Source organism: Cottoperca gobio, unplaced genomic scaffold, assembly GCF_900634415.1.
Source record: "Cottoperca gobio unplaced genomic scaffold, fCotGob3.1 fCotGob3_200arrow_ctg1, whole genome shotgun sequence".
Taxonomy (NCBI): Eukaryota; Metazoa; Chordata; class Actinopteri; order Perciformes; family Bovichtidae; genus Cottoperca; species Cottoperca gobio.
In genome coordinates, this window is record NW_021166839.1 from 150,001 (window position 1) to 175,481 (window position 25,481).

General features: G+C 38.3%; 1 protein-coding gene across 6 annotated transcripts in view; it reads left to right on the forward strand.

Moving 5' to 3' along the window:
• The window catches only part of zeb2a (zinc finger E-box binding homeobox 2a), a 64,513-nt gene extending 39,456 nt beyond the window's left edge, over window positions 1–25,057 (forward strand). For 2 of the 6 annotated variants that reach the window (XM_029426561.1, XM_029426558.1), the window contains exons 3-10: window positions 6,687–6,962; window positions 10,188–10,256; window positions 10,940–11,134; window positions 11,796–12,010; window positions 13,912–14,023; window positions 14,964–16,861; window positions 17,491–17,671; window positions 22,054–25,057. In XM_029426561.1, the coding sequence (XP_029282421.1) occupies window positions 6,687–6,962; window positions 10,188–10,256; window positions 10,940–11,134; window positions 11,796–12,010; window positions 13,912–14,023; window positions 14,964–16,861; window positions 17,491–17,671; window positions 22,054–22,664 (3,557 nt within the window). In that variant the 3' untranslated portion in view covers window positions 22,665–25,057. Of the gene's footprint in view, window positions 1–6,686; window positions 6,963–10,187; window positions 10,257–10,939; window positions 11,135–11,795; window positions 12,011–13,911; window positions 14,024–14,963; window positions 16,862–17,490; window positions 17,672–20,130; window positions 20,723–22,053 lie in introns of those variants that run through there. The other 4 variants (XM_029426563.1, XM_029426562.1, XM_029426560.1 and 1 more) reach the window with 4 other exon arrangements.
• The last annotated feature ends 424 nt before the right edge of the window (window positions 25,058–25,481 follow it).

Genomic DNA, 25,481 nt, shown 5'->3' on the forward strand with positions numbered 1-25,481 from the left:
CTCTGGGACAGAACAGTGAAGGATCCAGTTTCATGTGGACATCTTTGTTCCTCTGGGACAGAACAGTGAAGGATCCAGCTTCATGTGGACATCGTTAGTCCTCTGGGACAGAACAGTGAAGGATCCAGCTTCATGTGGACGTCGTTGTTCCTCTGGGACAGAACAGTGAAGGATCCAGCTTCATGTGGACATCGTTAGTCCTCTGGGACAGAACAGTGAATCTGAAACACATTTTCTAAACAACTGATCGTTTGAGGTTTCAGCATATTAAAGTTAAATAATAAGAAGTAAAGCAGCTGTTACCTGATGTGTCTGTATTTCAATATAATATATATAACGTGTGAATGCAGGACGTGGACGTTTCTTATCGGGTCAGAGTCTCTCAGCCAAAAGGCAAACGGCACAATGGCAGTGGGGGGGGGGGGCGCGACACATATACCTCCGACCACACAGCGAGCATTCACGTCTCACTTCCCAGCTCTTTCTTCCTCTCAGAGTTACCCGGCCTGAACTCCCCCTAAATCCTGCTGGTCACACCTCTTATTAAAGCCCGGTCTGTCCCACGCCCCCCCCCCCCCCCCCCCCCCCCCCCTCCAGCCTCGCCCCCACCCCCGCCCCTGCTCTTGGTATTCAGCCCAGGTCAGCAGATTTCGGCCCGGCCCACCGTGGCTCCCCTTTTTAATTTGCACCTGTTGTGCAGTTGTCCGGGAGCGCGCGGCGCAGACAAAGATCATATTATGAGCAGATATGCACTCGCTAATCTCCACGCAGCCGAAGGGAAGAAAGCTGCGTTTCATTCCTCCACCCTGGGAACCTACACGCTCGGATGTAAAGGTTTACAGTTTGGAAACTGGCAGCAGATAAAATCCCCGAAGGAGCAGCAGCTCCAGCCGCGGAGCCTCCGATAAGACGCATGAGAGACTCGGAATATTGTTTTATTAGGCAAACGCACAAAACCAGCCTGAAAACTGTTCCTTCCCCCCGGCCGACCCGCTCACCGGTTCCCATGATGTCATGGTGCTTTACCTCCCCCCCCCCCACTTCACCTCCATCACACCAAGCTTCACCAGCGACTTCCTGTCAGGGGTCGCAGGGAGCAGGTCTCCTGGAGAACATGTCCGTCTGTAACCTTCACATCCTCCCAGTTTATATTGTAGCTGTAGTACTTTGGTATTTTATTCTTTATATTTTATATTGTGGATTCTATAGAAACTTTGTAGATATACGTCCTTCTAGTGAACCCAGAACACACATGGTGACGACACATAAAGTCACTTATATATAAATAATATAAATGTTGTATCAGATATACATTTATGAAACACACATTCAATGTTTTCATAAATCTTCTCTCGATAGAAAATAAAGTCACAACTTGTGACCTGAAAATGTTTTTACTGTTCGTATTGTTAATACAGAAAACTTAAAAGGAGAAGAAGTTCATTCATAAAAAAAAATAATGCAAAATGTGTTCGAGTCCCGGAGTCTGCTGTTGTTGGTTGTTGGTAGTTAGTTGTTAGTTGTTAGCTGTTAGTTGTTGGTTGTTAGTTGTTATTTGTTGGTTGTTGTTAGTTAGTTGTTGGTTGTTATTTGTTATTTGTTGGTAGTTAGTTGTTGGTTGTTAGTTGTTGGTAGTTAGTTGTTGGTTGTTCGTAGTTGGTTGTTAGTTGTTGGTAGTTAGTTGTTAGTTGTTAGTTGTTAGTTATTAGTTGTTAGTTGTTGGTAGTTGGTTGTTAGTTGTTGGTTGTTGGTAGTTAGTTGTTGGTTGTTAGTTGTTGGTTGTTGGTAGTTAGTTGTTGGTTGTTGGTTGTTAGTTGTTAGTTGTTTTTAGTTTGTCGTTAGTTGTTAGTTGTTAGTTGTTGGTTGTTGGTAGTTAGTTGTTGGTAGTTAGTTGTTGGTTGTTGTTAGTTTTTTGTTGGTTGTTAGTTGTTGGTTGTTAGTTGTTAGTTGTTAGTTGTTAGTTGTTAGTTGTTGTTAGTTGGTAGTTAGTTGTTGGTTGTTAGTTGTTTGTAGTTAGTTGTTGGTAGTTAGTTGCTAGTTGTTGGTTGTTGGTTGTTAGTTGTTGTTATTTGTTATTTGTTGGTAGTTAGTTGTTAGGAGTTAGTTGTTGGTTGTTAGTTGTTATTTGTTGGTAGTTGGTTGTTGGTTGTTAGTTGTTGGGAGTTAGTTGTTGGTTGTTAGTTGTTGGTAGTTGGTTGTTAGTTGTTAGTTGTTAGTTGTTAGTTGTTTTTAGTTTGTCGTTAGTTGTTAGTTGTTAGTTGTTGGTAGTTGGTAGTTAGTTGTTGGTTGTTAGTTGTTGGTAGTTGGTAGTTAGTTGTTGGTTGTTGGTAGTTAGTTGTTGGTTGTTAGTTGTTTTTAGTTAGTTGTTGGTAGTTAGTTGCTAGTTGGTAGTTAGTTCTTGGTATTTAGTTGTCGGTAGTGTTTAGTTGTTGGTTGTTAGGTGTTAGTTGTTTGTTGTTGGTTGTTTGTTGTTGTTATTTGTTATTTGTTGGTTGGTAGTTAGTTGTTAGTAGTTAGTTGTTGGTTGTTAGTTGTTATTTGTTGGTTGTTAGTTGTTGGTTGTTAGTTGTTGGTAGTTAGTTGTTGGTTGTTGGTTGTTAGTTGTTGGTAGTTGGTTGTTAGTTGTTGGTTGTTGGTTGTTTGTTGGTAGTTAGTTGTTGGTAGTTAGTTGGTAGTTGGTAGTTGTTGCTAGTTGTTAGTCGTTAGTTGTTGGTAGTTGCTAGTTGTTGGTAGTTAGTTGTTGGTAGTTAGTTGTTGGTAGTTAGTTGTTAGTAGTTAGTTGTTGGTTGTTAGTTGTTAGTTGTTAGTTGTTAGTTGTTAATTGTTATGTGTTGGTAGTTGGTTGTTAGTTGTTGGTTGTTAGTTGTTGGTAGTTAGTTGTTAGTTGTTGGTAGTTAGTTGTTGGTAGTTAGTTGTTGGTAGTTAGTTGCTAGTTGTTGGTAGTTAGTTGTTGGTAGTTATTTGTTGGTAGTTAGTTGTTGGTTGTTAGTTGTTTTTAGTTTGTCGTTAGTTGTTAGTTGTTGGTTGTTGGTAGTTAGTTGTTGGTAGTTAGTTGTTGGTTGTTGTTAGTCTTTTGTTGGTTGTTAGTTGTTGGTTGTTAGTTGTTAGTTGTCAGTTGTTGGTAGTTAGTTGCTAGTGGTTGGTTGTTGGTTGTTAGTTGTTGTTATTTGTTATTTGTTGGTTGTTGGTAGTTAGTTGTTAGGAGTTAGTTGTTGGTTGATAGTTGTTATTTGTTGGTAGTTGGTTGTTGGTTGTTGGTTGTTAGTTGTTGGTAGTTGGTTGTTAGTTGTTAGTTGTTAGTTGTGGTAGTTAGTTGCTAGTTGGTAGTTAGTTCTTGGTATTTAGTTGTCGGTAGTGTTTAGTTGTTGGTTGTTAGTTGTTAGGTGTTAGTTGTTTGTTGTTGGTTGTTAGTTGTTGTTATTTGTTATTTGTTGGTTGTTGGTAGTTAGTTGTTGGTAGTTGGTTGTTAGTTGTTGGTTGTTGTTTGTTGGTAGTTAGTTGTTGGTAGTTAGTTGTTGGTAGTTAGTTGGTAGTTGTTGCTAGTTGTTAGTCGTTAGTTGTTGGTAGTTAGTTGCTAGTTGTTGGTAGTTAGTTGTTGGTAGTTAGTTGTTAGTAGTTAGTTGTTGGTTGTTAGTAGTTAGTTGTTGGTTGTTAGTTGTTAGTTGTTAGTTGTTTTTAGTTTGTCGTTAGTTGTTAGTTGTTAGTTGTTAATTGTTGGTAGTTGGTTGTTAGTTGTTGGTTGTTGGTAGTTAGTTGTTAGTAGTTAGTTGTTGGTAGTTAGTTGTTGGTTGTTGTTAGTTTTTTGTTGGTTGTTAGTTGTTGGTTGTTAGTTGTTGGTTGTTGGTAGTTAGTTGTTGGTTGTTAGTTGTTTTTAGTTAGTTGTTGGTAGTTAGTTGCTAGTTGGTAGTTAGTTCTTGGTATTTAGTTGTCGGTAGTGTTTAGTTGTTGGTTGTTAGTTGTTAGGTGTTAGTTGTTTGTTGTTGGTTGTTAGTTGTTGTTATTTGTTATTTGTTGGTTGTTGGTAGTTAGTTGTTGGTAGTTAGTTGTTGGTAGTTAGTTGGTAGTTGTTGCTAGTTGTTAGTCGTTAGTTGTTGGTAGTTAGTTGCTAGTTGTTGGTAGTTAGTTGTTGGTAGTTAGTTGTTAGTAGTTAGTTGTTGGTTGTTAGTTGTTAGTTGTTAATTGTTATTTGTTGGTAGTTGGTTGTTAGTTGTTAGTTGTTGGTTGTTAGTTGTTGGTAGTTAGTTGTTGGTAGTTAGTTGTTGGTAGTTAGTTGTTGTTAGTTAGTTGCTAGTTGTTGGTAGTTAGTTGTTGGTAGTTAGTTGTTGGTAGTTATTTGTTGTAGTTAGTGTTGGTGTTAGTTGTGGTAGTTAGATGTTGGTAGTTAGTTGTTGGTAGTTAGTTGTTGGTATTTAGTTGTTGGTAGTTATTTGCTAGTTGTTGGTAGTTAGTTGTTGGTAGTTAGTTGTTGGTAGTTAGTTGTTGGTTGTTAGTTGTTTGTAGTTAGTTGTTGGTTGTTGGTTGTTGGTAGTTTTGTGTTGGTAGTTAGTTGTTGGTTATTAGTTGTTGGTAGTTGTTGGTTGTTAGTTGTTGGTAGTTAGTTGTTGGTTGTTGGTTGTTGTTAGTTTTTTGTTGGTTGTTAGTTGTTGGTTGTTAGTTGTTGGTAGTTGGTTGTTAATTGTTGGTAGTTAGTTGTTGGTTGTTGGTAGTTAGTTGTTGGCTGTTTGTAGTTTGTTGTTGGTAGTTAGTTGCTAGTTGTTGGTTGTTAGTTGTTGGTAATTGGTTGTTAGTTGTTGATAGTTAGTTGTCGGTAGTTGGTAGTTAGTTGTTGGTTGTTAGTTGTTATTTGTTATTTGTTGGTTGTTGGTAGTTATTTGTTAGTTGTTAGTAGTTAGTTGTTGGTTGTTGGTTGTTAGTTGTTGGTAATTAGTTGTTGGTAGTTAGTTGCTAGTTGTTGGTTGTTAGTTGTTAGTTGTTGGTTGTTGGTTGTTAGTGGTTGGTTTTTAGTTGTTGGTAGTTAGTTGTTGGTAGTTTGTTGTTGGTTGTTAGTTGTTGGTTGTTAGTTGTTGGTTGTTAGTTGTTGGTAGTTGGTTGTTAGTTGTCGGTTTGTTTGTTGTTGGTAGTTAATTGTTGGTAGTTAATTGCTAGTTGTTGGTAGTTAGTTGTTGGTAGTTATTTGCTAGTTGTTAGTTGTTGCTAGTTGTTAGTTGTTGGTTTGTTAGTTGTTGGTAGTTAGTTGCTTGTTGTTGGTAGTTAGTTGCTAGTTGTTGGTTGTTAGTGTTTGGTTATTAGTTGGTAGTTGTTGGTAGTTTGTTGTTAGCTGTTGGTAGTTAATTGTTGGTTGTTAGTTGTTGGTAGTTTGTTGTTAATTGTTGGTTGTTTGTTCTTATTTGTTGGTTGTTAGTTGCTAGTTGTTGGTTGTCAGCTGTTGGTAGTTAATTGTTGGTTGTTAGTTGTTGGTAGTTTGTTGGTAGTTGTTGGTTGTTGGTTGTTAGTTGTTGGTTGTTTGTAGTTAGTTGTTGGTTGTTAGTTGTTTGTAGTTGGTTGTTAGTTTTTGGTTGTTAGTTGTTGGTAGTTAGATGTTGGTAGTTAGTTGTTGGTTGTTGCTAGTACGTTGTTGCTAGCTAGTTGTTGTTAGTTAGTTGCTAGTTATTGGTTGTTAGCTGTTGGTAGTTAATTGTTGGTTGTTAGTTGTTGTTAGTTTGTTGTTAGTTGTTGGTAGTTAGTTGTTGGTAGTTGGTTGTTAGTTGCTAGTTTTTGGTTTGTAGTTGTTGGTAGTTAATTGTTGGTTGTTGGTTGTTAGTTGTTGGTTGTTTGTTGTTGTAGTTAGTTGTTTGTTGTTAGTTGTTGGTAGTTAGTTGTTGGTAGTTAGTTGCTAGTTTTTGGTTGTTAGTTGTTGGTTGTTGGTTTGTTGTTTGTTGGTAGTTAGTTGTTGGTAGTTCGTTGTTGGTAGTTAGTTGCTAGTTGTTGGTTGTTAGTTGTTGGTAGTTAGTTGTTAGTTGTTGGTTCTTAGTTGTTGGTAGTTAGTTGTTAGTTGTTGGTTGTTAATTGCTGTTTGCTGGTTCTTAGTTGTTGGCTGTTGATATATCACCAGTTTATTATCTCATGCGTTAGTTCGGCCTTCAGGGGATTGATGTGGTTTCTAAGGTGTTGGAGATTTAATGGTTTTTATTTACTCTGAAAGCACATTTTTGTGTGTTAATTTTGATATTTTGCTGATGATTAGCACTTTCACTTCATTATTATTTTCACTGCAGTATTTCCACTTGTAACAGATTTTTTTACTCTGCTGTATTAAAACTTTTCCTAAAACAAAAGTTTGACTACTTGGAAAATTGGTTTTTCACGTTTTGCTGTATATGTTGTTGTTGTTGTTTTTATACTTTTCAGTTTTTATACGGTTGGATTGGGTTTCTGAGCCAGGCTAGCTGTTTCCAGCCTTTATGCTAAGCTAACCACCTATATCTTCATATGTAGCATACTGAACTATTTATTTAACTGTAACGAAGCAGTTTTAGCATTTTCCCCACAGTGAAAGCTCTGAGTTTACAGAGTGTCCCCTGTTTGAACCAGGTTTATGTGCAGTCTTCGGTCCCCCGAGAGTCTGACAGAAACAGCCTCCCCGTGCAGGAATGTGCCTCCTCCTGCTGCTGGTCTGTAACCCAACATGTCTGCTGTTGTTTGTGTTTCAGTGTTGAATTATGAGAATGTGGTGGAGACGGGTTCGGAGACAGACGAGGACGACAGGACTCCAGCATCTGAGGAGAACGGCCTCGCTAACGGAGGAGAGAGAGGAGGGGAGGATGAGGAGGCGGGCAGCCCGGCCGGCGTGCCGCATCTGGAGGCGTCACCGCGGGTTGCCCACGCCCTGCTGTCCTACCGGGACCCGGAGGGCTCAGAGGGACTGCAGAACCACCGTCACCGCTGGAGGATCGGAGACAACAGCAACGGATTGAATGGAGCCGGTGAGTCCTCGAGATGCTTTCCAAACAAATATAAATATACATCTGGATATAAATACACTTAGTGTCCAGTTTATTAAAGATTTGCTAAATTTCCAGAAAACTTTCCAAGGCAAATTAAGCTCCGGGGATTTTGCACAGTATCAATATAAACACTTTTAATAGTGAATTTATTTTGGGGGAAAACACATACATTTTTTATTTCACATGTATTAATGGATTATTTCTCAAATTAATAGATTTAATCTTTTTTTATTTTTCAGGATTTATTTGACAAATTAATGCATTTATTTTATTATAATGAATTTATTTTTCACCAGAGAACGTTTTCAAAAAATGTAAGATGTTGGACTATCAGAGACAACCCTTTAAAAAATAAAAATAAATAACTCAAATAAAAGATTTTAGAGATTTGTTAAAATTCTGACACAAAACTCACTTCCACAAACTGCTCCAGAGGTCAAAAATTAATTTAAATATTTTGTGTAATGTTACGGTAACATCTCAATCTCCAGAAACTCTGGGTCCTACATCTCCCATGATGCACCTGGAGAGTGTGACATCATCACACGTCTGTTTGAATAATGAGGACAGATGGCGTCTCCGTGTTCTCGAGTACAAGCGACACCTCGAGGTGAAGAAACAGAAAACTACGAGCGACCAAACCCAGCAGCTCAGACGGAGAGACCAAGATTATAAAGAGAGAAGAAGAAAGAAGTAAACACCAAGAGTGTGAAAAAACAAAAACAATTAAAGAAAAAACACAAACCAAATATATACATATATATATTAAAGATTATTACTAATAATACAATTAATAATAAATAATAACATTTAAAATTAAAAACAAATGACTCCTATGTAGAAAAACAATATAAAACAATTAATACAATAAAACACATGAATCAAATGACTCCTATATAAAATATGATAAAATAAATAATAATAATAATAATAGTAATAAAAGTAAAAAATAGTGTAAAAGACATAAATAAAATGATGAAAAACAAACAGATGTACATGGTTGAGTAAAACAAATGAATAAAATAAAGATTCTATGAAGTTATGTTATCAGTTTGAGGCATTAAGTTATATGTTTGTGATGTAGAAATGATTAAAGTAGTCCAGGAATACTTTGTATAATAACCACAACTTAAATAAAATATCTTTGAATAACCACTCACCTGTCAGATTCACATCTCTCTATAAGTTTCTTTCTAACTCTTTATTATTGCTTTTGAAGATATAAAATGCTGCTTTGTCTTTGAACATGCATGTTGTTGCACAACGGACACTTTACTCAACATGACTGTGAGGAGAAGTTAATAAAAACACTTTAAATTGAACTTAAATGAAACGAGAAGAATATGGATAAATAAAATAAATAATAAAACAAGAAGAAAATAAAAAGTTGACCTTAATAATGAATTGAAAAGGAAGAATAGGAAAATAAAATGAATGAAGAAGAAAGAAGAAATGAAAACAACCAAACAGTAGAAGAAGAAGAAGAAGAAGAAGAAGAAGCTGTTGACACACAGAAACAGAAGAAGAAGTGAGAATCTCATTATTCCTCCGTCACCTCCATCTTGTCTCTCGAGGAAAAAAACACAAAGAGACTCCATTTTACTTTCTACAACAACAACAACAAGAGAAGAAGAGTTCATCCAACAGAGACAGAAGAAGAAGAAGATTTGTTGACCAAAATCACAGCTGACCGTCAGCTTGTGATTAGCTCGTGGTTAGCTTGTGGTTAGCTTGTGGTTAGCATGTGATTAGCACGTGATTAGCTCGTGGTAAACTTGTGGTTAGGTCATGTTTAGCTTTTGTTTAGCTCGTGGTTAGCTTGTGTTTAGCTCGTGGTTAGCTTGTGGTTAACATGTGATTAGCTTGTGGTTAGCTCGTGGTTAACTTGTGGTTAGCTCGTATTTAGCTTTTGTTCAGCTCATGGTAAGCTTGTGGTTAGCTCGTGGTTAGCTTGTGGTTAGCTCGTGGTTAGGTCATGTTTAACTTGTGGTTAACTCGTATTTAGCTTTTGTTCAGCTCATGGTAAGCTTGTGGTTAGCTCGTGGTTAGCTTTTTTTCAGCTCATGGTAAGCTTGTGGTTAGCTCGTGGTTAGGTCATGTTTAACTTGTGGTTAGTTCGTATTTAGCTTTTGTTTAGCTTGTGGTTAGCTAGTGTTTAGCTCGTGGTAAGCTTGTGGTTAGCTCGTGGTTAGGTCATGTTTAACTTGTGGTTAACTCGTATTTAGCTTTTGTTCAACTCATGGTAAGCTTGTGGTTAGCTCGTGGTTAGCTTTTGTTCAGCTCATGGTAAGCTTGTGGTTAGCTCGTGGTTAGCTTTTGTTCAGCTCATGGTAAGCTTGTGGTTAGCTCGTGGTTAGCTTTTGTTCAGCTCATGGTAAGCTTGTGGTTAGCTCGTGGTTAGCTTTTGTTCAGCTCATGGTAAGCTTGTGGTTAGCTCGTGGTTAGCTTTTGTTCAGCTCATGGTAAGCTCGTGGTTAGCTTTTGTTCAGCTCATGGTAAGCTTGTGGTTAGCTTTTGTTCAGCTCATGGTAAGCTTGTGGTTAGCTTGTGGTTAGCTTTTGTTCAGCTCATGGTAAGCTTGTGGTTAGCTTGTGGTTAGCTTTTGTTCAGCTCATGGTAAGCTCGTGGTTAGCTTTTGTTCAGCTCATGGTAAGCTTGTGGTTAGCTTTTGTTCAGCTCATGGTAAGCTTGTGGTTAGCTTGTGGTTAGCTTTTGTTCAGCTCATGGTAAGCTTGTGGTTAGCTCGTGGTTAGCTTTTGTTCAGCTCATGGTAAGCTTGTGGTTAGCTCGTGGTTAGCTTTTGTTCAGCTCATGGTAAGCTTGTGGTTAGCTCGTGGTTAGCTTGTAGTTAGCTCGCAGAGTGATCTCAAAGATTTCAGATGAACGATTTTAATTAGGATATTATAATTCAATAGTTGAATACCTTTAAAGAATTTATTTCCATAAAGAAGACCTAATTTTCAGATGAAGAAGAAATACGAAATGTATTATTTACTATTCTATTATTAATTATTCTAAAAACCATAAATCTTCTTGTGTGTTTATGCAGACGGTTAAATTACATATTTATTTATTCTCCTGTTTCTCCCCGGGGTTTTGGTGTGATGGGGGAGGCAGCACTCCTCCCTCTCTGCAGCAGTGGAGGAAGAAAAGATGATTTCATAAATGTTAATAAAAAGTGTTTTCTGTTGTTTTATTGAACAGGTGACAGGAAAGACGAGTATGAAGCTATCGGTCCGGAGGCGTCTCTGCACGCTGTGGGAAACGGTGCAGGTGAGATCAATATATGACAATCACATACATACATATATATAAATATACAGTATATATATATATATATATATATATATATATATATATATACATATATAAATATCACAATTAATATATTTAATATATATATAAAACTAAATATATGTTGATTATTTTAATTATATGTAGATTAAGTTCAAACGCAATCCATCCGTCGTTTTGTGTATAAGATTTCAGATAAAATGTCCAAAACCCAAAGATGTTCAGTATACTTTCATGACTAAGAAAACTGACGTTTGAGAATGCAGTTTATAGTAGTTTAGTTGTTTAGTACATTTATGGCAAATTTACTTAAAAAATGACTTAACGACAATGTTTTTTGGCTGAATGTTTCAGCCTTAAAAATGAGATAAAGTTGTTGTTACAAGACCTTCGGGACTGAGTGATATTGTAAAGAAAATCTTAGGGTGAGATATTTTGTTGTTTGCATCTTTGAGCATGTAAAGTTTGAAGAGGACCAAGGATAGAGCCTTGGAAAACTCCGCAAGTCATTTTTCTCTGGTTGACTATTTATATTGTGTGCCACTCCGATTCATAATGTAGGTTTTTATGTGTTATTATAATCTCTTGCTTTTTTAAACGCTAACAGAACTAAACGTTTGCTTTGGCCCTGAACTTATCAGCTGTTTGTTTCCTGTACTCAGTGCGGCGACTGGACGGCGTCTCGGAGCTCGACGAGTACTTACTGAAACGTAAACTAGAGGAGGGAGACGGTCACCCGGCGACCATCGCCGAGTACCTACAGCGCAGCGACACCGCCATAATTTACCCAGAAGCCCCGGAGGAAGTGACACGACTAGGGACGCCCGAGGCCATCGGTCAGGACGAGAGCGAGCACGGTGAGACAAACACCGAAAACTGCCGAATATTGAACTCAGGGAGATAACAACATAATAACAAACAGGAAGGTTTTGTTGGGCATGAATGTGAAAGAAACGGACACCATTTTATATAAAACTGTAAGATTCTATAAGTTGCTGGCAGACAGCTGCAATGCGAAGGAAACTAAATTTGACAAAATGTTTAGTTGTTTTTTAATACGAACAAAATACCCCAAAAAGTTGACTTCTTGTGAGTCAGACACGTTTTTTTAGCTGAAACATTTTAATATAAATCCACCCATCCTATTTATTCATTTTCTCTTTCAATTATTTTTCGATAATTTGGAGTATATCTTCTATGTTAAAAACTAAAATGTATTTCCCTGTACACATACTGTTTTATTTATTATTGAAAATCAATAAAAATAACCTTGAAAGAAAGAAAAATAAATGATCTTTAATGACATATTGTAATAAATAAAGGGGATTGTAAGAAAGATCAGACAAACTAAAAAAGATTAATACATATTAAAATGCACTAATAAATCAGAATGAAAGGGAGTCAGTGAGCCTGTTGTGTATTAGTTGTGAATATAAAGCATAGTTTTGTTACCTTAAAGTTAATCCATCAGCCTCCCTCCCTGGCTGACCTTTGACCTCTCTCTGTCACCGGCTGCAGAGCTGCTGTCCGGCACGCCCGACGACTTCGCTCAGCTGCTCACGTGTCCGTACTGCGACCGCGGCTACAAGCGGCTGACGTCTCTGAAGGAACACATCAAATATCGGCACGAGAAGAACGAGGAGAGCTTCGCCTGCCCGCTGTGTGCCGACACTTTCGGCCACCGCACGCAGCTGGAGCGTCACATGACCACACATAAACCCGCCAGAGAACAGGTAAAACACACCTGCACCCATCTTTTCATTTCCTGTCACATGACGTTAGGGGAAGAAGTCCCTTTAAATTAGTTTAAACCAAATACTTTATTTCACGAGATTATTCTTCATGTCTCTTCAAAATTCCCACCTGGAAGATGTGGTATGTTTGTAAATAAAGTTTATTTGTGAGCGCTTCACATAAAACATGAAGACAAAGATATAAAAATCTGTAGTTTCAATATACGTAGATACATTTAACAATTATTTCCTCAATTCATCTATTAATCGTTTGGTGTATAAAATGTACAAGAGGTTCAGTTTACTTTTTACACAACAAATATTTGAGAATTCAGATATATTACCTTTTTGGAAATTATGCTCTAAAACCTTTTATTAAAAATATCGCAGACAATGTTTTTTGCTGATTTTCAGCATTAAAAATAAGATGGAATGGAAGTGGTTGTAACGAGACCCTCGTGATATTGTTATGTAAATCTTCTGGAAGGATCTATAAGCGTGCAGAGTGTGAACAGAAGAGGGCCGAGGACGGAGCCTTGGGGAACTCCACAGGTCAAACTCCCAATCAACACAAACACAAACGTCCAGTGTTGTGTCGATTAGTTCATTAGTTGATCGACAGAAAATTAATCTGTCACCATTTTGGTAATTAATTAAATGATTTTAATGCAAAAATAAACCTAAAAATAGTTTTGTTGCGAGAGATCGTAAAAACAGATAAACAAGAAAAAGATAAACAATTTTCAAATTCACAACCAAATCCTTTATTTGAACTCAGAAACACAAATAAGAAAAAAAAAATAATAATAATAATAAAACCCTAAAATAAAATAAAGCAATTAAATTTCAAAGAAAATTAATTACAATTTAAAAAAAATAATAGTTCCTCAAATTCCAAGCTGACGTCTTTAAATGTTCAAAGATATTTATTTTAATTATAAAACAGAGAAAAGCTGCAGATCTCCATCTTCGAGGCTGAAAACAGCATTTGAAGACATTTCTGCAGGAAAAATCAATAATCAATTATCAAAATAATGTTTCCCCCCACCCCCCAGTTTTCCTAGTCGGTGCTGTAACATTCATTTCTTCTTTAATGAAAGCTCGTCAGCTTTATTTTGTCATGCGTGGGACTTCGTCCTCGGGCATCGGACCGTCATCAGCTGTTGCTGGAACTGAAAGTGGAACAGATAAGATTAGAAATCACTAATAAAGACGTTTTATCTGCAGACCTCTGGCTGTAAATATCTTTTCTGCAGAATGTAAATACAGTTCATGCTGTTGAATAGTAATCTAATAATAAGCTTCCTGCACATGGCTGTTAGCTGCCGCCTCATGATCCAAAACTCACATTAGAGTCGCTAACTGAGCTCCGACTCATTCAATTGAACAATTACACTGATCTTAATGAGATTTCCTTCCTCAGTTAAACCGTCACAGAGCTGCTGCACATACCTGACCCCCCCCCCGTAACCAGCAGATGGGCTTTGCTGCTTTAAACAATCATAATCCTCAAATGACTTAAAGTGCTCGTTTATTTGCGTACTTCCTCCGAGTTAAACTGTTAAAGAGAGACTCTCTGTTTCTCACCAGGTTCCATCATCACTTTATATTAAATATAGTTTACATTAAATAAATAGTCTTTGGTGTCATTTAACAGTTTCTAACGTTGTACTATGATGTTTATGTGAAGCACTTAAAGTGTGCTATTTAAATAAAATTCATTATTGTTGTTACCAATATTATTATTATCATTATTATTATTGGTGTTATTATCTGTCGAGTTGATGATTATGTTACAGTTGCTTCATTTTAGAATATAATGTCGCTCACACTGTTTCTGAGTTCAGGAATCACGACACGCTGTGTTCTGAGTCACATGACCGATCTTTGTGTTTCTGCAGCCGCCGCCACCGCTCAGCGAAGGAGCTGGAAACCGAAAGTTCAAGTGCAGCGAGTGCGGAAAAGCCTTCAAATACAAACATCACCTGAAGGAGCATCTTCGTATCCACAGCGGTGAGTCCCGAGTCTGCAGCATGAGTCCACATCTTCGTACAATACAGGAACAATTCATATTGTTATACAGGAAGGACTCGGCTGTAAAAGTTAAATATATATAAATATGAACTTTATTATTGTTGGCTTTTCTTTTTCCCTTTTCTTTTACATAATTTTGGGAAATAATTGAAGTCTATTCTGTATAAAAGTCAATTTTAATATTAGGAGCACTGTCTCTTTAAGTTTTCAGAAAGCTATGATAATATTTGTTTTTTCATTAATAAACACTGTAAACCACTTAAAAATATAAAATACTCAAAGTCTTAATAACTCATAAATAATAGCACATTAAGTATGCAAATATATGCACCAGATATATAAACAATTATATATTAATTGTGTAATCGATCAATAATTAGCAATTATCTTGATAATCGATTAATTTTGTTTAGTTTTTAAGAAAGAAATGTTGAATCTTTTCTGTCTTTAGCATCTTTAATGTGAATATTTCCAGCTGTTATGTTTCTAACATGCTGATGTTTAGCAGGTATAATGTTTACACATTTAATTTTAGCTTGTTAGCATGCTAACATTAGCTAACTAGCAGTTAGTCAAGTTGTGAGTAAAACAACAACAACAATAACATAAGCAATATTATAATCTGTGCTTACAGATAAAGAAACAGAATAAAACTTGTAAAATTAATTAATTAATTAATTAAGAACAGCCAAAGGAGGAATTAAAATATGTTCATCTTGAGTTTTGTCTTAAAAGTGTTATTAGAGGTGAATATTAATCTAAATAAAAAAAACTGCTCACATGGTTCAAATCATCACAAGCCTCATAAAAACATTTTTATCAAACTGCCCAATCTGCCATCACTGATCGTACCCTGCACTACAATCGGAAACTGTGTTTATCTGAAACTAGAACATAATGATAAATATCTGTGTTGCAGGCGAGAAGCCGTACGAGTGCTCCAACTGTAAGAAGCGCTTCTCCCACTCCGGCTCCTACAGCTCCCACATCAGCAGCAAGAAATGCATCGGCCTGATCGCCGTCAACGGACGAGTACGCAACGGAAACAGCGGCAAGTCCGGCTCCTCCCCCAACTCCGCCACCTCGTCGCCTGGAAGCCCCACCCTCGCTCAGCTGCGCCACACACTGGAGAGCGTGCGGCCGCTCGGCCCTGCGGACCAGCAGCTGGACATCAAAGCCGAGCCGATGGACTTCAACGAGTACCGGCTCCTGATGGCCTCCCAGCACGGGTTTGGGGGGCCGGGGGTGTACCTGAACGGGCGCGGTGGAAGCCCGCTGGGCATCCACAGCTCCTCCCAGAGCCCCCTTCAACACCTGGGAGGCATGGGGCTCGACCTGCCGCTGTTGGGCTTCTCAGGCTCCCTCGGGAACAACCTGAGCGAGGTGCAGAAGGTGCTTCAGATTGTGGATAACACCGTGTGCAGGCAGAAGATTGACAGGAACCCCGAGGAGATCTCGAAGCTCCGGGCCTACATGAAGGAGCTTGGCGCCCAGATGGAGGAGCAGAGGCTGGCCCAGGCCGGCTTCCAGGTGGTGTGTCACGGCAGCCCCACAAAGACCATTATCGACTACACGCTGGAGAAGGTCAACGAGGCCAAGAGTCTGATCGACGAGTCTAAGAGACAAGTGGTCATCAAGAAGGAGAAGCCAAACCACTCGATGGATCTCGGCGGGGAGGACAAACCTCACGACGTCCAGTTCCTTCCGTTCTGCTGCCAGTACTGCAAGGAGTCCTTCCCCGGTCCCATCCCGCTGCATCAGCACGAGCGCTACATGTGCAAAATGAATGAGGAGATTAAAGCGGTCCTTCAGCCGGCCGACAACAGCCCCTCCAGACGCAGGGGGGCCGCACCCACCGAGCTGTCCATTAACGAGCGGGCCAGCAGCCCCGTCAACCCCTTCAAGGACCACGTGTCTGTGCTCAAGGCATACTTTGCCATGAACACGGAGCCCAACTCAGAGGAGCTGCTGAAGATTTCCCTCGCTGTCGGTCTTCCTCAGGAGTTTGTGAAGGAGTGGTTCTCCCAGTGGAAGAGCCAAAACCACCACGGAGGCAGTCTGAGGAGGAAGTCGCCGCCTCCCAACCGCGTCGGACCAGACGTCCATCACCGCTTCAGCCGGTCACCGATGTCGCTCCCTACTGCAGATTTACACGGACGCTTTATTAACGGTGACGCCTCGCACAGACTCACAAAGGCCAACCAGTTTACAGCCAACAGGCAGACAGCAGGGGACAAATCACTAGATCCCTTGGACCACTTGAGGAGCAACACGCCGTCACCCCTCAACCTTTCCTCCACTTCCTCCAAAAACTCTCAGAGTAGCTCTTACACTCCAAACAGCCTGGCTTCTGAGGACGCCCATGGGGATATACCACTGGATCTGTCGCTGCCCAAACACTTGGCCCAGAAGCTCCTGTCAGCGAGGGAGAAGCGACCCAGGCACAACGGTTTCAACGGTGAGGCGCTAGGACGAGACGTGTCCGGGCCCTTACACCTGGTCAACATCAAGAAGGAGGTGCTGGGCTCCGACTGTGGAGAGAGCTCCATCCACCATCTGGAGAAAAGCACCAGTCCCATCTTCGGGATTAATCCCTTCGCCGGTGGTCCCGTCTACACCTCGCTGCCACCTCATGGAGCGTTTCCTCCACACACATTCATGTCTCCGGCCCAGGCCTCCATCCCGGGCCTCAGGTCGTACCCGGGCCTCGACCCCATGAGCTTCCTGCCCCACATGGCCTACACCTACGCCACCGGGGCGGCCACGTTCGCTGAAATGCAGCAGAGGAGAAAGTACCAACGGAGATCAGGTTTCCAGGTAAAACCAGTGAATCTAGATCATGTCCGTGACGCAAAGTCCTCACATAGTAAATGTCAAAATAAGTCTTATATATGGGGATGGATGGATTACTGAACGGCCCAAAGTGTCTCCATCACAATGACTACAAACATTCACAAAACGACAAATCTATACAAAAATAGATGCAAAACGACTGCAGAGAGACCAAAAGTTACTACAAAGAAAATGATCTATTTAACATTTTATCTTTGATTATTTGAAGCAGACAGAAAGATATTTGTATGCGTATCTTTGTGCGTAATGGTCCTACTCAGATTTCCAGCAAGGGTATGATTTGTGTGGTTTTAAGTTGTGGAAACACGTCCGGACTCCCGAGAGCTGTGATGCCAACAGAAAGCTGTTTCTCAAATATTAATATATAAATATAAATATGTCCTTCAGTGGCTCCTGCAGCCTGGTTTTTATCTTTATCTGTAAACACCCCATATGTCCCTGTTTTAGGGGATTTACCCAGGTCGGGGTCTAAGCTCTGTCCAGACTTGGGATCATGCCGGCGGTGTGTGTGTGTGTGTGTGTGTGTGTGTGTGTGTGTGTGTGACAGGTGTGGGATTAGCAGGCGTACTAAAGGATGTGTGTTTGTGTCTCAGGGCGAGCTGCTGGACGGGACGGCGGACTATCTGTCGGGCCTGGACGACCTGACAGACAGCGACTCGCTGCTGTCCAGGAAGAAGATTAAGAAGACTGAAAGTGGTATGTACGCGTGTGACTTGTGCGACAAAACATTCCAGAAGACCAGTTCCCTCCTAAGACACAAATATGAGCACACAGGTATATATAACATTAAGAAACTTCTTTTTTTACCCCACCCCATGCTTCTGTGCCCTCTCCCTTCATTTCTTTTGTCTCTCCTTTTCATTTTTATTGGGTCACGAGAACTTTTATTTCCCCACTTTGTAGCTTCGGGAGCACTTTCTATGCACAAACACACTTAGTGCGTTAAAATCTGCTTTTAGCACTGTGTCATTTATTATATTATAATCCAGTGATGTTGTTCAGACCTGTGGAAACAACAGTTCACTAAATAACCTCAGCACTGCAAACATTCATTCATCACCAAATAAAACAGCTTTAAGTTTCATTGAAGATGCACTTAGTGAGAAGCTTTCACCCATATATCTGTTTCCTTGATCTTCGTCTGAAACCTTCTGAACGTTTGGCAGTTTACAGCCGTTAGATGTACCTTTTTATTATTTGAATTATGTATATATATATATATATATATATATATATAATAAGTCTCACGTCCCTGCAGAACTCGTAGCCGAGAATCTGTCTCCGAAAGTAACTTTTGACTCACCGACAATAAAATAGTTTTGTGTCACATCAGCACATTAAGTAACGTTTTTAAGATAAGATATTTATAACAGGCCTGAGCAAAATCTTTTAATACAATTATTTAAATTTATTGATCAACAGTTTTTCCGAAAACGGGCGTGACGAATAAACGGAAATGTGAAATACTCGCCTGCGAACGTTACATGTGCAGGGCTTTCATTGTGAAACGTGAGAAGGAAGCAGTAACGATGTGTTATATTCGTCATCTTTACTCGACTGCACGTTTACACCTGATGTTGATCTTTTGTTCTCGGGGAGAAACTCAGAAACTGAAGAACTAAAGAAAGGACGTCGCTAAATCAGCATTCCATGTGAAAGTATTTATGATAAAAACTACAGTTTGAATAAATATATTAATAATAAAACGCCTCAGTATGTAAAGGTCTTAAGTGATTATAATGCAGAACAACTATGGGAATCCAAAAACAACAGCAGTCTGTAGGTAAATAATGAATATTATTATAAAATGCTTTACAATGTGTTGTGATTATTGTTATGAACATTATGAATATTTCTGAGCTCTTATGGCTGTAATTGCTACTTGCAGATTATAACACATTCTAAGTATGTTTATAATACATTACAGACGTGGGCGTCATAGAAAGTGTCACCGTATATTTTGGTTGTTTTGCTGTCTGTGCAGCGTGGCCTTTAACATGTTCCTTTCTTTTCAGCAGGGGGTAGGGAGCTTTAATATGCAGAGGATTACATAAACACTCAGCGCCCCAAATATAAGCATCTCATTCATACTGTGTTTGTGCCGAGAGGAGGAGGTGTGCATGTTTGCATGTGTTGCTGTTTCTGCATGTGTGTGAAGATCAAAAGGAAATATTAATTACTGCAGAGAGATGGTCCATTTTTTACACATTTGAAGTGGAAACAAACAGTTTGTGACAGCAGAAAACATCTCGCAGGTGAACTATCTGTCAACCCTGTAATATGTACACATGAATATTAGAGTTTTGCTAGAAACGTATCTGCGTACCATCCTTTTAATAAATTGGGGGAACTGTGTAAAAAAGACATAATTGTGAAAATCGGATATCAAATTTTGTAATAATTAGAATAATAATTTACAAACTATAAATTATTTCAAATCCGGGCACAAATCACCAGGAAACGTTTTTTTAATCTTAAATCTGTGTTTTTTTCAATGGAGTTTGGCACAAACCTTTACTTCCCTGAGAAAACGTCTTTAAAGCGCGTTGGAGGCGTCATGGAAACCATTTCTAGGTTAAACATTTTGTAGATTTTAACATTCTTGTGAACTTTGTTTCTCTAGATGAATAATTTTGTATTCTTTTTTTTAAATGTTCTGTTCTGATCCGGCAAGAGAGCGAGACTTTCTGATGCGTCCGAGCACAAATCAACTGGATAGAAATAGAATCTGTATTTTTTTCAATGAAGTTTGGTACAAATGTTCTCACCTGAGCACCATCCTGTTCTACCTTCGTCTCTTTCACTCAGTTGCGTCATCCCTCTTTCATGTCAGCCCCCCCACCCCTCCCTCACTCAGAGCAAGAATCCGTCGTCTCGGTTATTTTTGCCGCACTGTGTGTGTGTGTGTTACAGTAAACTATGCCAGCGATGGTGAATGTTTCAGGCGTTCCAGATCTATTTGTGGCTACGATATGCCTGTATGTACGTGTGTGTTTTCTCTGCATGTGTGTGTGTGTGTGTGTTGTTAGTGGCAGGGTGAAGCCGTGTTTCGGTGTGTGTGTGCGTGGGATGTGTGTTTGGCCGGCGCTCAGCATCCTGTTCAGAGTCAGATGGAAGAAATTTCCACTTCGTACGTAGTCGTAGTAAATCCAGGAGTGTGTGTGTGTATTTGTGTGTGTGTGAGAGAGAGAGTGTGTGTGTAAATCCGGTGCTGTGATGTCACCACGCTGCAGGTTCACGCTGCCTCGCTGCGTCTCGCCTCATCGTCGTCATGGCAACAGATGGGCACAGAGAGCACTCAGATGAAGTGGCTTCAGTTCGATGGACGCCATCGGCCCCAAAACAAAAACCTGCTTCAGTTTATTTAACTGAGTTCACAACGTTAAAGTTTAAATCAGCCGAAATAAAAAGTCCACAAAGCCGTTTGTTACGTCTGGACAGTCCAACACCAGCAAACATCTGTCCACCCATTACTCATGAAACATGAATATTATCATAATATCAGGTTCAACATAAACTTTCAAAACTCAAATCTGTGTTTTTTCAACGAAGTTTGGCACAAATCAAACTGAGTCATTCTTTAAAAACTAACATCAGGTCGGATTGTTTATGTCAGGAGCAACGAGCCATTGTGTTCGGGATTAAATCAGCATTCACGTCAATATTTCAATTTCCAACACCACATGAAGGCAGCATAACTTTATACACACCATACACACTTTATACACACTGTACACACTTTATTACACACTATACACACTTTATACAGACTTTACACACACTTTATACACACTATATACACGCTATATACACACTTTACACACACTTTACACACACTATATATACACTATATACACACTTTACACACACTATATATACACTATATACACACTTTACACACACTTTATACACACTTTTTAGTATTTAATATTATAATATAGTATTATAATGATTGTTATAATGATTGTCATAATGATTGTTATGCTGATTGTTATAATGATTGTTATGCTGATTGTTATTATGATTGTTATAATGATTGTTATGCTGATTGTTATAATGATTGTTATGCTGATTGTATTATGATTGTTATAATGATTGTTATGCTGATTGTTATAATGATTGTTATAATGATTGTTATGCTGATTTTTATAATGATTGTTATAATGATTGTTATGCTGATTGTTATAATGATTGTTATAATGATTGTTATGCTGATTGTTATAATGATTGTTATAATGATTGTTATAATGATTGTTATAATGATTCTTATGCTGATTGTTATAATGATTGTTATGCTGATTGTTATAATGATTGTTATGCTGATTGTTATAATGATTGTTATAATGATTGTTATGCTGATTATTATAATGATAGTTATAATGATTGTTATAATGATTGTTATGCTGATTGTTATAATGATTGTTATGCTGATTGTTATGCTGATTGTTATGCTGATTGTTATAATGATAGTTAGAATGATTGTTATAATGATTGTTATAATGATTGTTATGCTGATTGTTATGCTGATTGTTATAATGATAGTTATAATGATTGTTATAATGATTGTGAAAATGATTGTTATGCTGATTGTTATAATGATTGTTATAATGATTGTTATGCTGATTGTTATAATGATAGTTATAATGATAGTTATAATGATTGTTATAATGATTGTTGTAATGATTGTTATTATGATTGTTATAATGATTGTTATGCTGATTGTTATAATGATTGTTATAATGATTGTTATGCTGATTGTTATGCTGATTGTTATAATGATTGTTATGCTGATTATTATAATGATAGTTATAATGATTGTTATAATGATTGTTATGCTGATTGTTATAATGATTGTTATGCTGATTGTTATGCTGATTGTTATAATGATTGTTATAATGATTGTTATGCTGATTGTTATAATGATTGTTATGCTGATTGTTATAATGATTGTGAAAATGATTGTTATGCTGATTGTTATAATGATATTTATAATGATTGTTATAATGATATTTATAATGATTGTTATAATGATAGTTATAATGATTGTTATAATGATTGTTATGCTGATTGTTATAATGATTGTTATGCTGATTGTTATAATGATTGTTATAATGATTGTTATGCTGATGTTCTCCTGTGTGCTCGTGTGTCTGCAGGGAAGCGTCCTCACCAGTGTCAGATCTGTAAGAAGGCGTTCAAACACAAACACCATCTCATCGAACACTCGCGCCTGCACTCCGGAGAGAAACCCTACCAGTGCGACAAGTGCGGCAAACGCTTCTCGCACTCGGGCTCGTACTCGCAGCACATGAACCACCGCTATTCCTACTGCAAGAGGGAGGCGGAGGAGCGTGAGGCGGCCGAGAGGGAGGCCAGAGACAAGGGGGGAGGAGGCGCGGTGGGAGGCCCGGAGCCCACCGAGCTGCTGATGAGGCGAGCCTACCTGCAGGGGCTTGGTCCGCTCGGGTACTCTGACCCCGAGGACCAGCAGGAGGACGCCGGACTCGGCGGAGGCACGATCCTGAGGGACGGCAGCGAAGGACGCGAGGAGAGGGACGTGGACGACAAGATGTACGAGGAGGTGATGGACAGACGGGAGGCAAGTTTCAGGGAAGGAGAGGAGGACGACGAGGAGGACGAGGACGAGGAAGGAGACGGCAGGAGTCAGATGGACTCGACGAGGGACGGTGAGGGCAAAGACACGCGGCTGATGGACGAGAGTTCACGAGAAGGGAAGACAGACGGCAAGTCGGACCCGGAGGACTGATCCGGAGACAAGAAGAAGAAAAAGCTTTTGAACATTTGTCACGTTGGCTTCAGAGAACATGCTTTTATTGTGAAGGGACTGTACGCGGCAGAGAGGAGACTTTTATTTTATTCAACCCCACATTTATCTTTTATTGCATCTTCCCCGCCTTTAAAGAAAATAACTCTTTTATTTCATTTCAATCTTAAGTTACCTTAAAATCTTTTACTTTTATTTTGACTTTAATGGCCTGAAAATCTAAAAGTCTAACTTGGATCTACAAAATAATCTCCAACTCGATAATCGATTAATGTTTAAATAAAGTTTCTCCAGAAAAGTCTTTAAAGTCTGTTTTCAAATATAAAAATCTGCTGCTTTTCTGTTTTATATTTACGTGACAGAGCAAGACATTTCCAGACGTTTAAAGACATTTAAAGACATTTGAAGATATTTAAAGACAATTAAAGACAATTAAGAGACATTTAAAGATGTTTAAAGACGTGTAAAGACAATTAAAGACAATTAAAGTTGTTTAAAGACGTGTAAAGACATTTAAAGACATCAGGGCTGTGAGACACTGTGACGGACATTTTTCACTATTTTCTGACATTTTATAACCGAACATTATTATGAAAATAATCGTCAGTCTTTTTATATTTTCTTTAAAAACCAGAAAGCTAAAATCTGATTTTTACCATTAGCTACCTTGCTAACAGCTCGTGCTAACGTTTGTTAGCGGTATTGCTATTTTATTCCACACTTTGAATCTAAAATTTTTCATCTTATGACGCTAACCACAATGCTAACTTTGTGATGACTACATTTATCGATACACGGATTAACCATTTGGTCTATAATAATGATGTCTGAAAATAGTGAAACACAATTTCTATTTAAATGTCTTGTTTTGTCATAAATATTTTCAGTTTACATAAAGCTTGAAATTCTAATTAAACGAGAAATTCTTCCAAACATGTCAAACTTTCATCCGAAACACATCTGATCACGAATACTTACGTGGTACGATTTTGATTGTTTAACTTATTTTTACATTTAGGTTGTGAGAACCTGGTAATACTTTGTATAAAGTGAAAGAATAACAAACACAGAAACATGTTCTCTTCTCTTGCGTACAGTCCCGACCCGGAGTCATGGAGCTGGTGGGATTGTTAAAGAATCCACATTATGCAAAAAATAAAAAATAAGATAAAAGAATAAGTAATAATTCATTATAATGAAGCTGTTTTTAATGTACAGTATTATAAAGGCCTAAAAGCTGTGTGGTGCTATAATGTTCTTAACTTCGTGTCTCGTCGTGTTCGAAACCCCACTTCAGGAAATTGCACTCGACTCCCGAATCACTACAAAATAAAGAAAATTAATAAAAAAAATAAAAGAGGGAAAAAAGCCTCGAACACGCGGTCACTTCCTGTCAGTGTTATTGTCGTATTCTTTGTCTCCTTTTACTGTGACGTTTTTTTTTTATCCTGTTTTCGCCAACTAACCACACTATTTTGGGCCTCCTGATTAGTTTTTTATTTTAATGTGAAGGAACATTTAAACCTGTGTGATTTTCAAAATAAAATGTCGATGTGAGTCTTAAAAGGAGGGGGAGGAGCGGAATATGAAAGGGCTCCGTTTTAAAAAGATAAAATTAAAAAAGGACAGAGCCTTTTTTTGTGTGTTGAATTTTTCTCCAGAGAAAGCCTTATATGCAAACCTTTCACCTGTTTCTGCAAAGTGCCATCCCTGTACAGTGTACACCGCCTGTCCTCCGCTCGGCTTCAGTATTAATGAATATTTCATCCTGCTTTTCATTCGTCAGTATTAGTATAGATAGACTGTTAGTTTACATATGTTTGTGCAATTTTCTGTATTTTATTTTTTGTTCTATGACAGTATTTCTTGTCAGTATTATTTTTTTGTTGAATTTTCCAACATAAATTTCAATTTTCTTTCGTTTTTATTTGAGAATTTACCATTTTATTTATGTGACTCATTTTATATTTCTTAATTTTATTTATTTCATACTGTAGTGTACAGTATTAGAGTTCCTCACAAATAGATATATTTTAGTAAGAATCATTGATTATTGGAGCAGCAATATGAATAGAGCGTCTGCGTATTTGGAACATTTTAATTGTTTTTGTTTTTTGCTTTATTTCCTTTGAAACTACTGGAAATTCTAAATTTGAGGAACTTTTGATACCATTATTGTGAAAACACTGTATTTTTGAGAGTTAAAAAAAATCCACTTTATTCATCCCGCTGCGGAGGTGACGAAGGACTGAAGATGATGAAGATGAAGAAAACGTCTGAAGTATTATTATTATTGAATTTTTAATTTCTCTTGGAAATGACCATGCTCGAATAAATGTAGCCAAATTAAATTTTAATAAAACTGTGTTATTCTTCTTGTTGCTCTGTTTGAGTCATTAACACACACACACACACCCTTGTCCTCGTGTTACCGTCACATTTCTCTCCTCTCACATCATCACATCAGGATACAAACTCACAAACACCTGATGAAAGCATTCAGCAGCGTTTCTGTTCACAGCTCTGCAGCTAAACTAATAACATGAACAACAAATAAACAATAAACATTTTTGCATTTCGCACTTTACAAATTCTCATAAACATCTTTTTCAAATCAAATTTATTTGTATAGCCCAATATCCCAAATTATACATTTGTCTCAGTGTTTACAGACTGTACAGGTTACGACACCCTCTGTCCTTAGACCCTCTGTCCTTACACCCTCTGTCCTTAGACCCTCTGTCCTTAAACCCTCTGTCCTTAGACCCTCTGTCTTTAGACCCTTTGTCCTTAGACCCT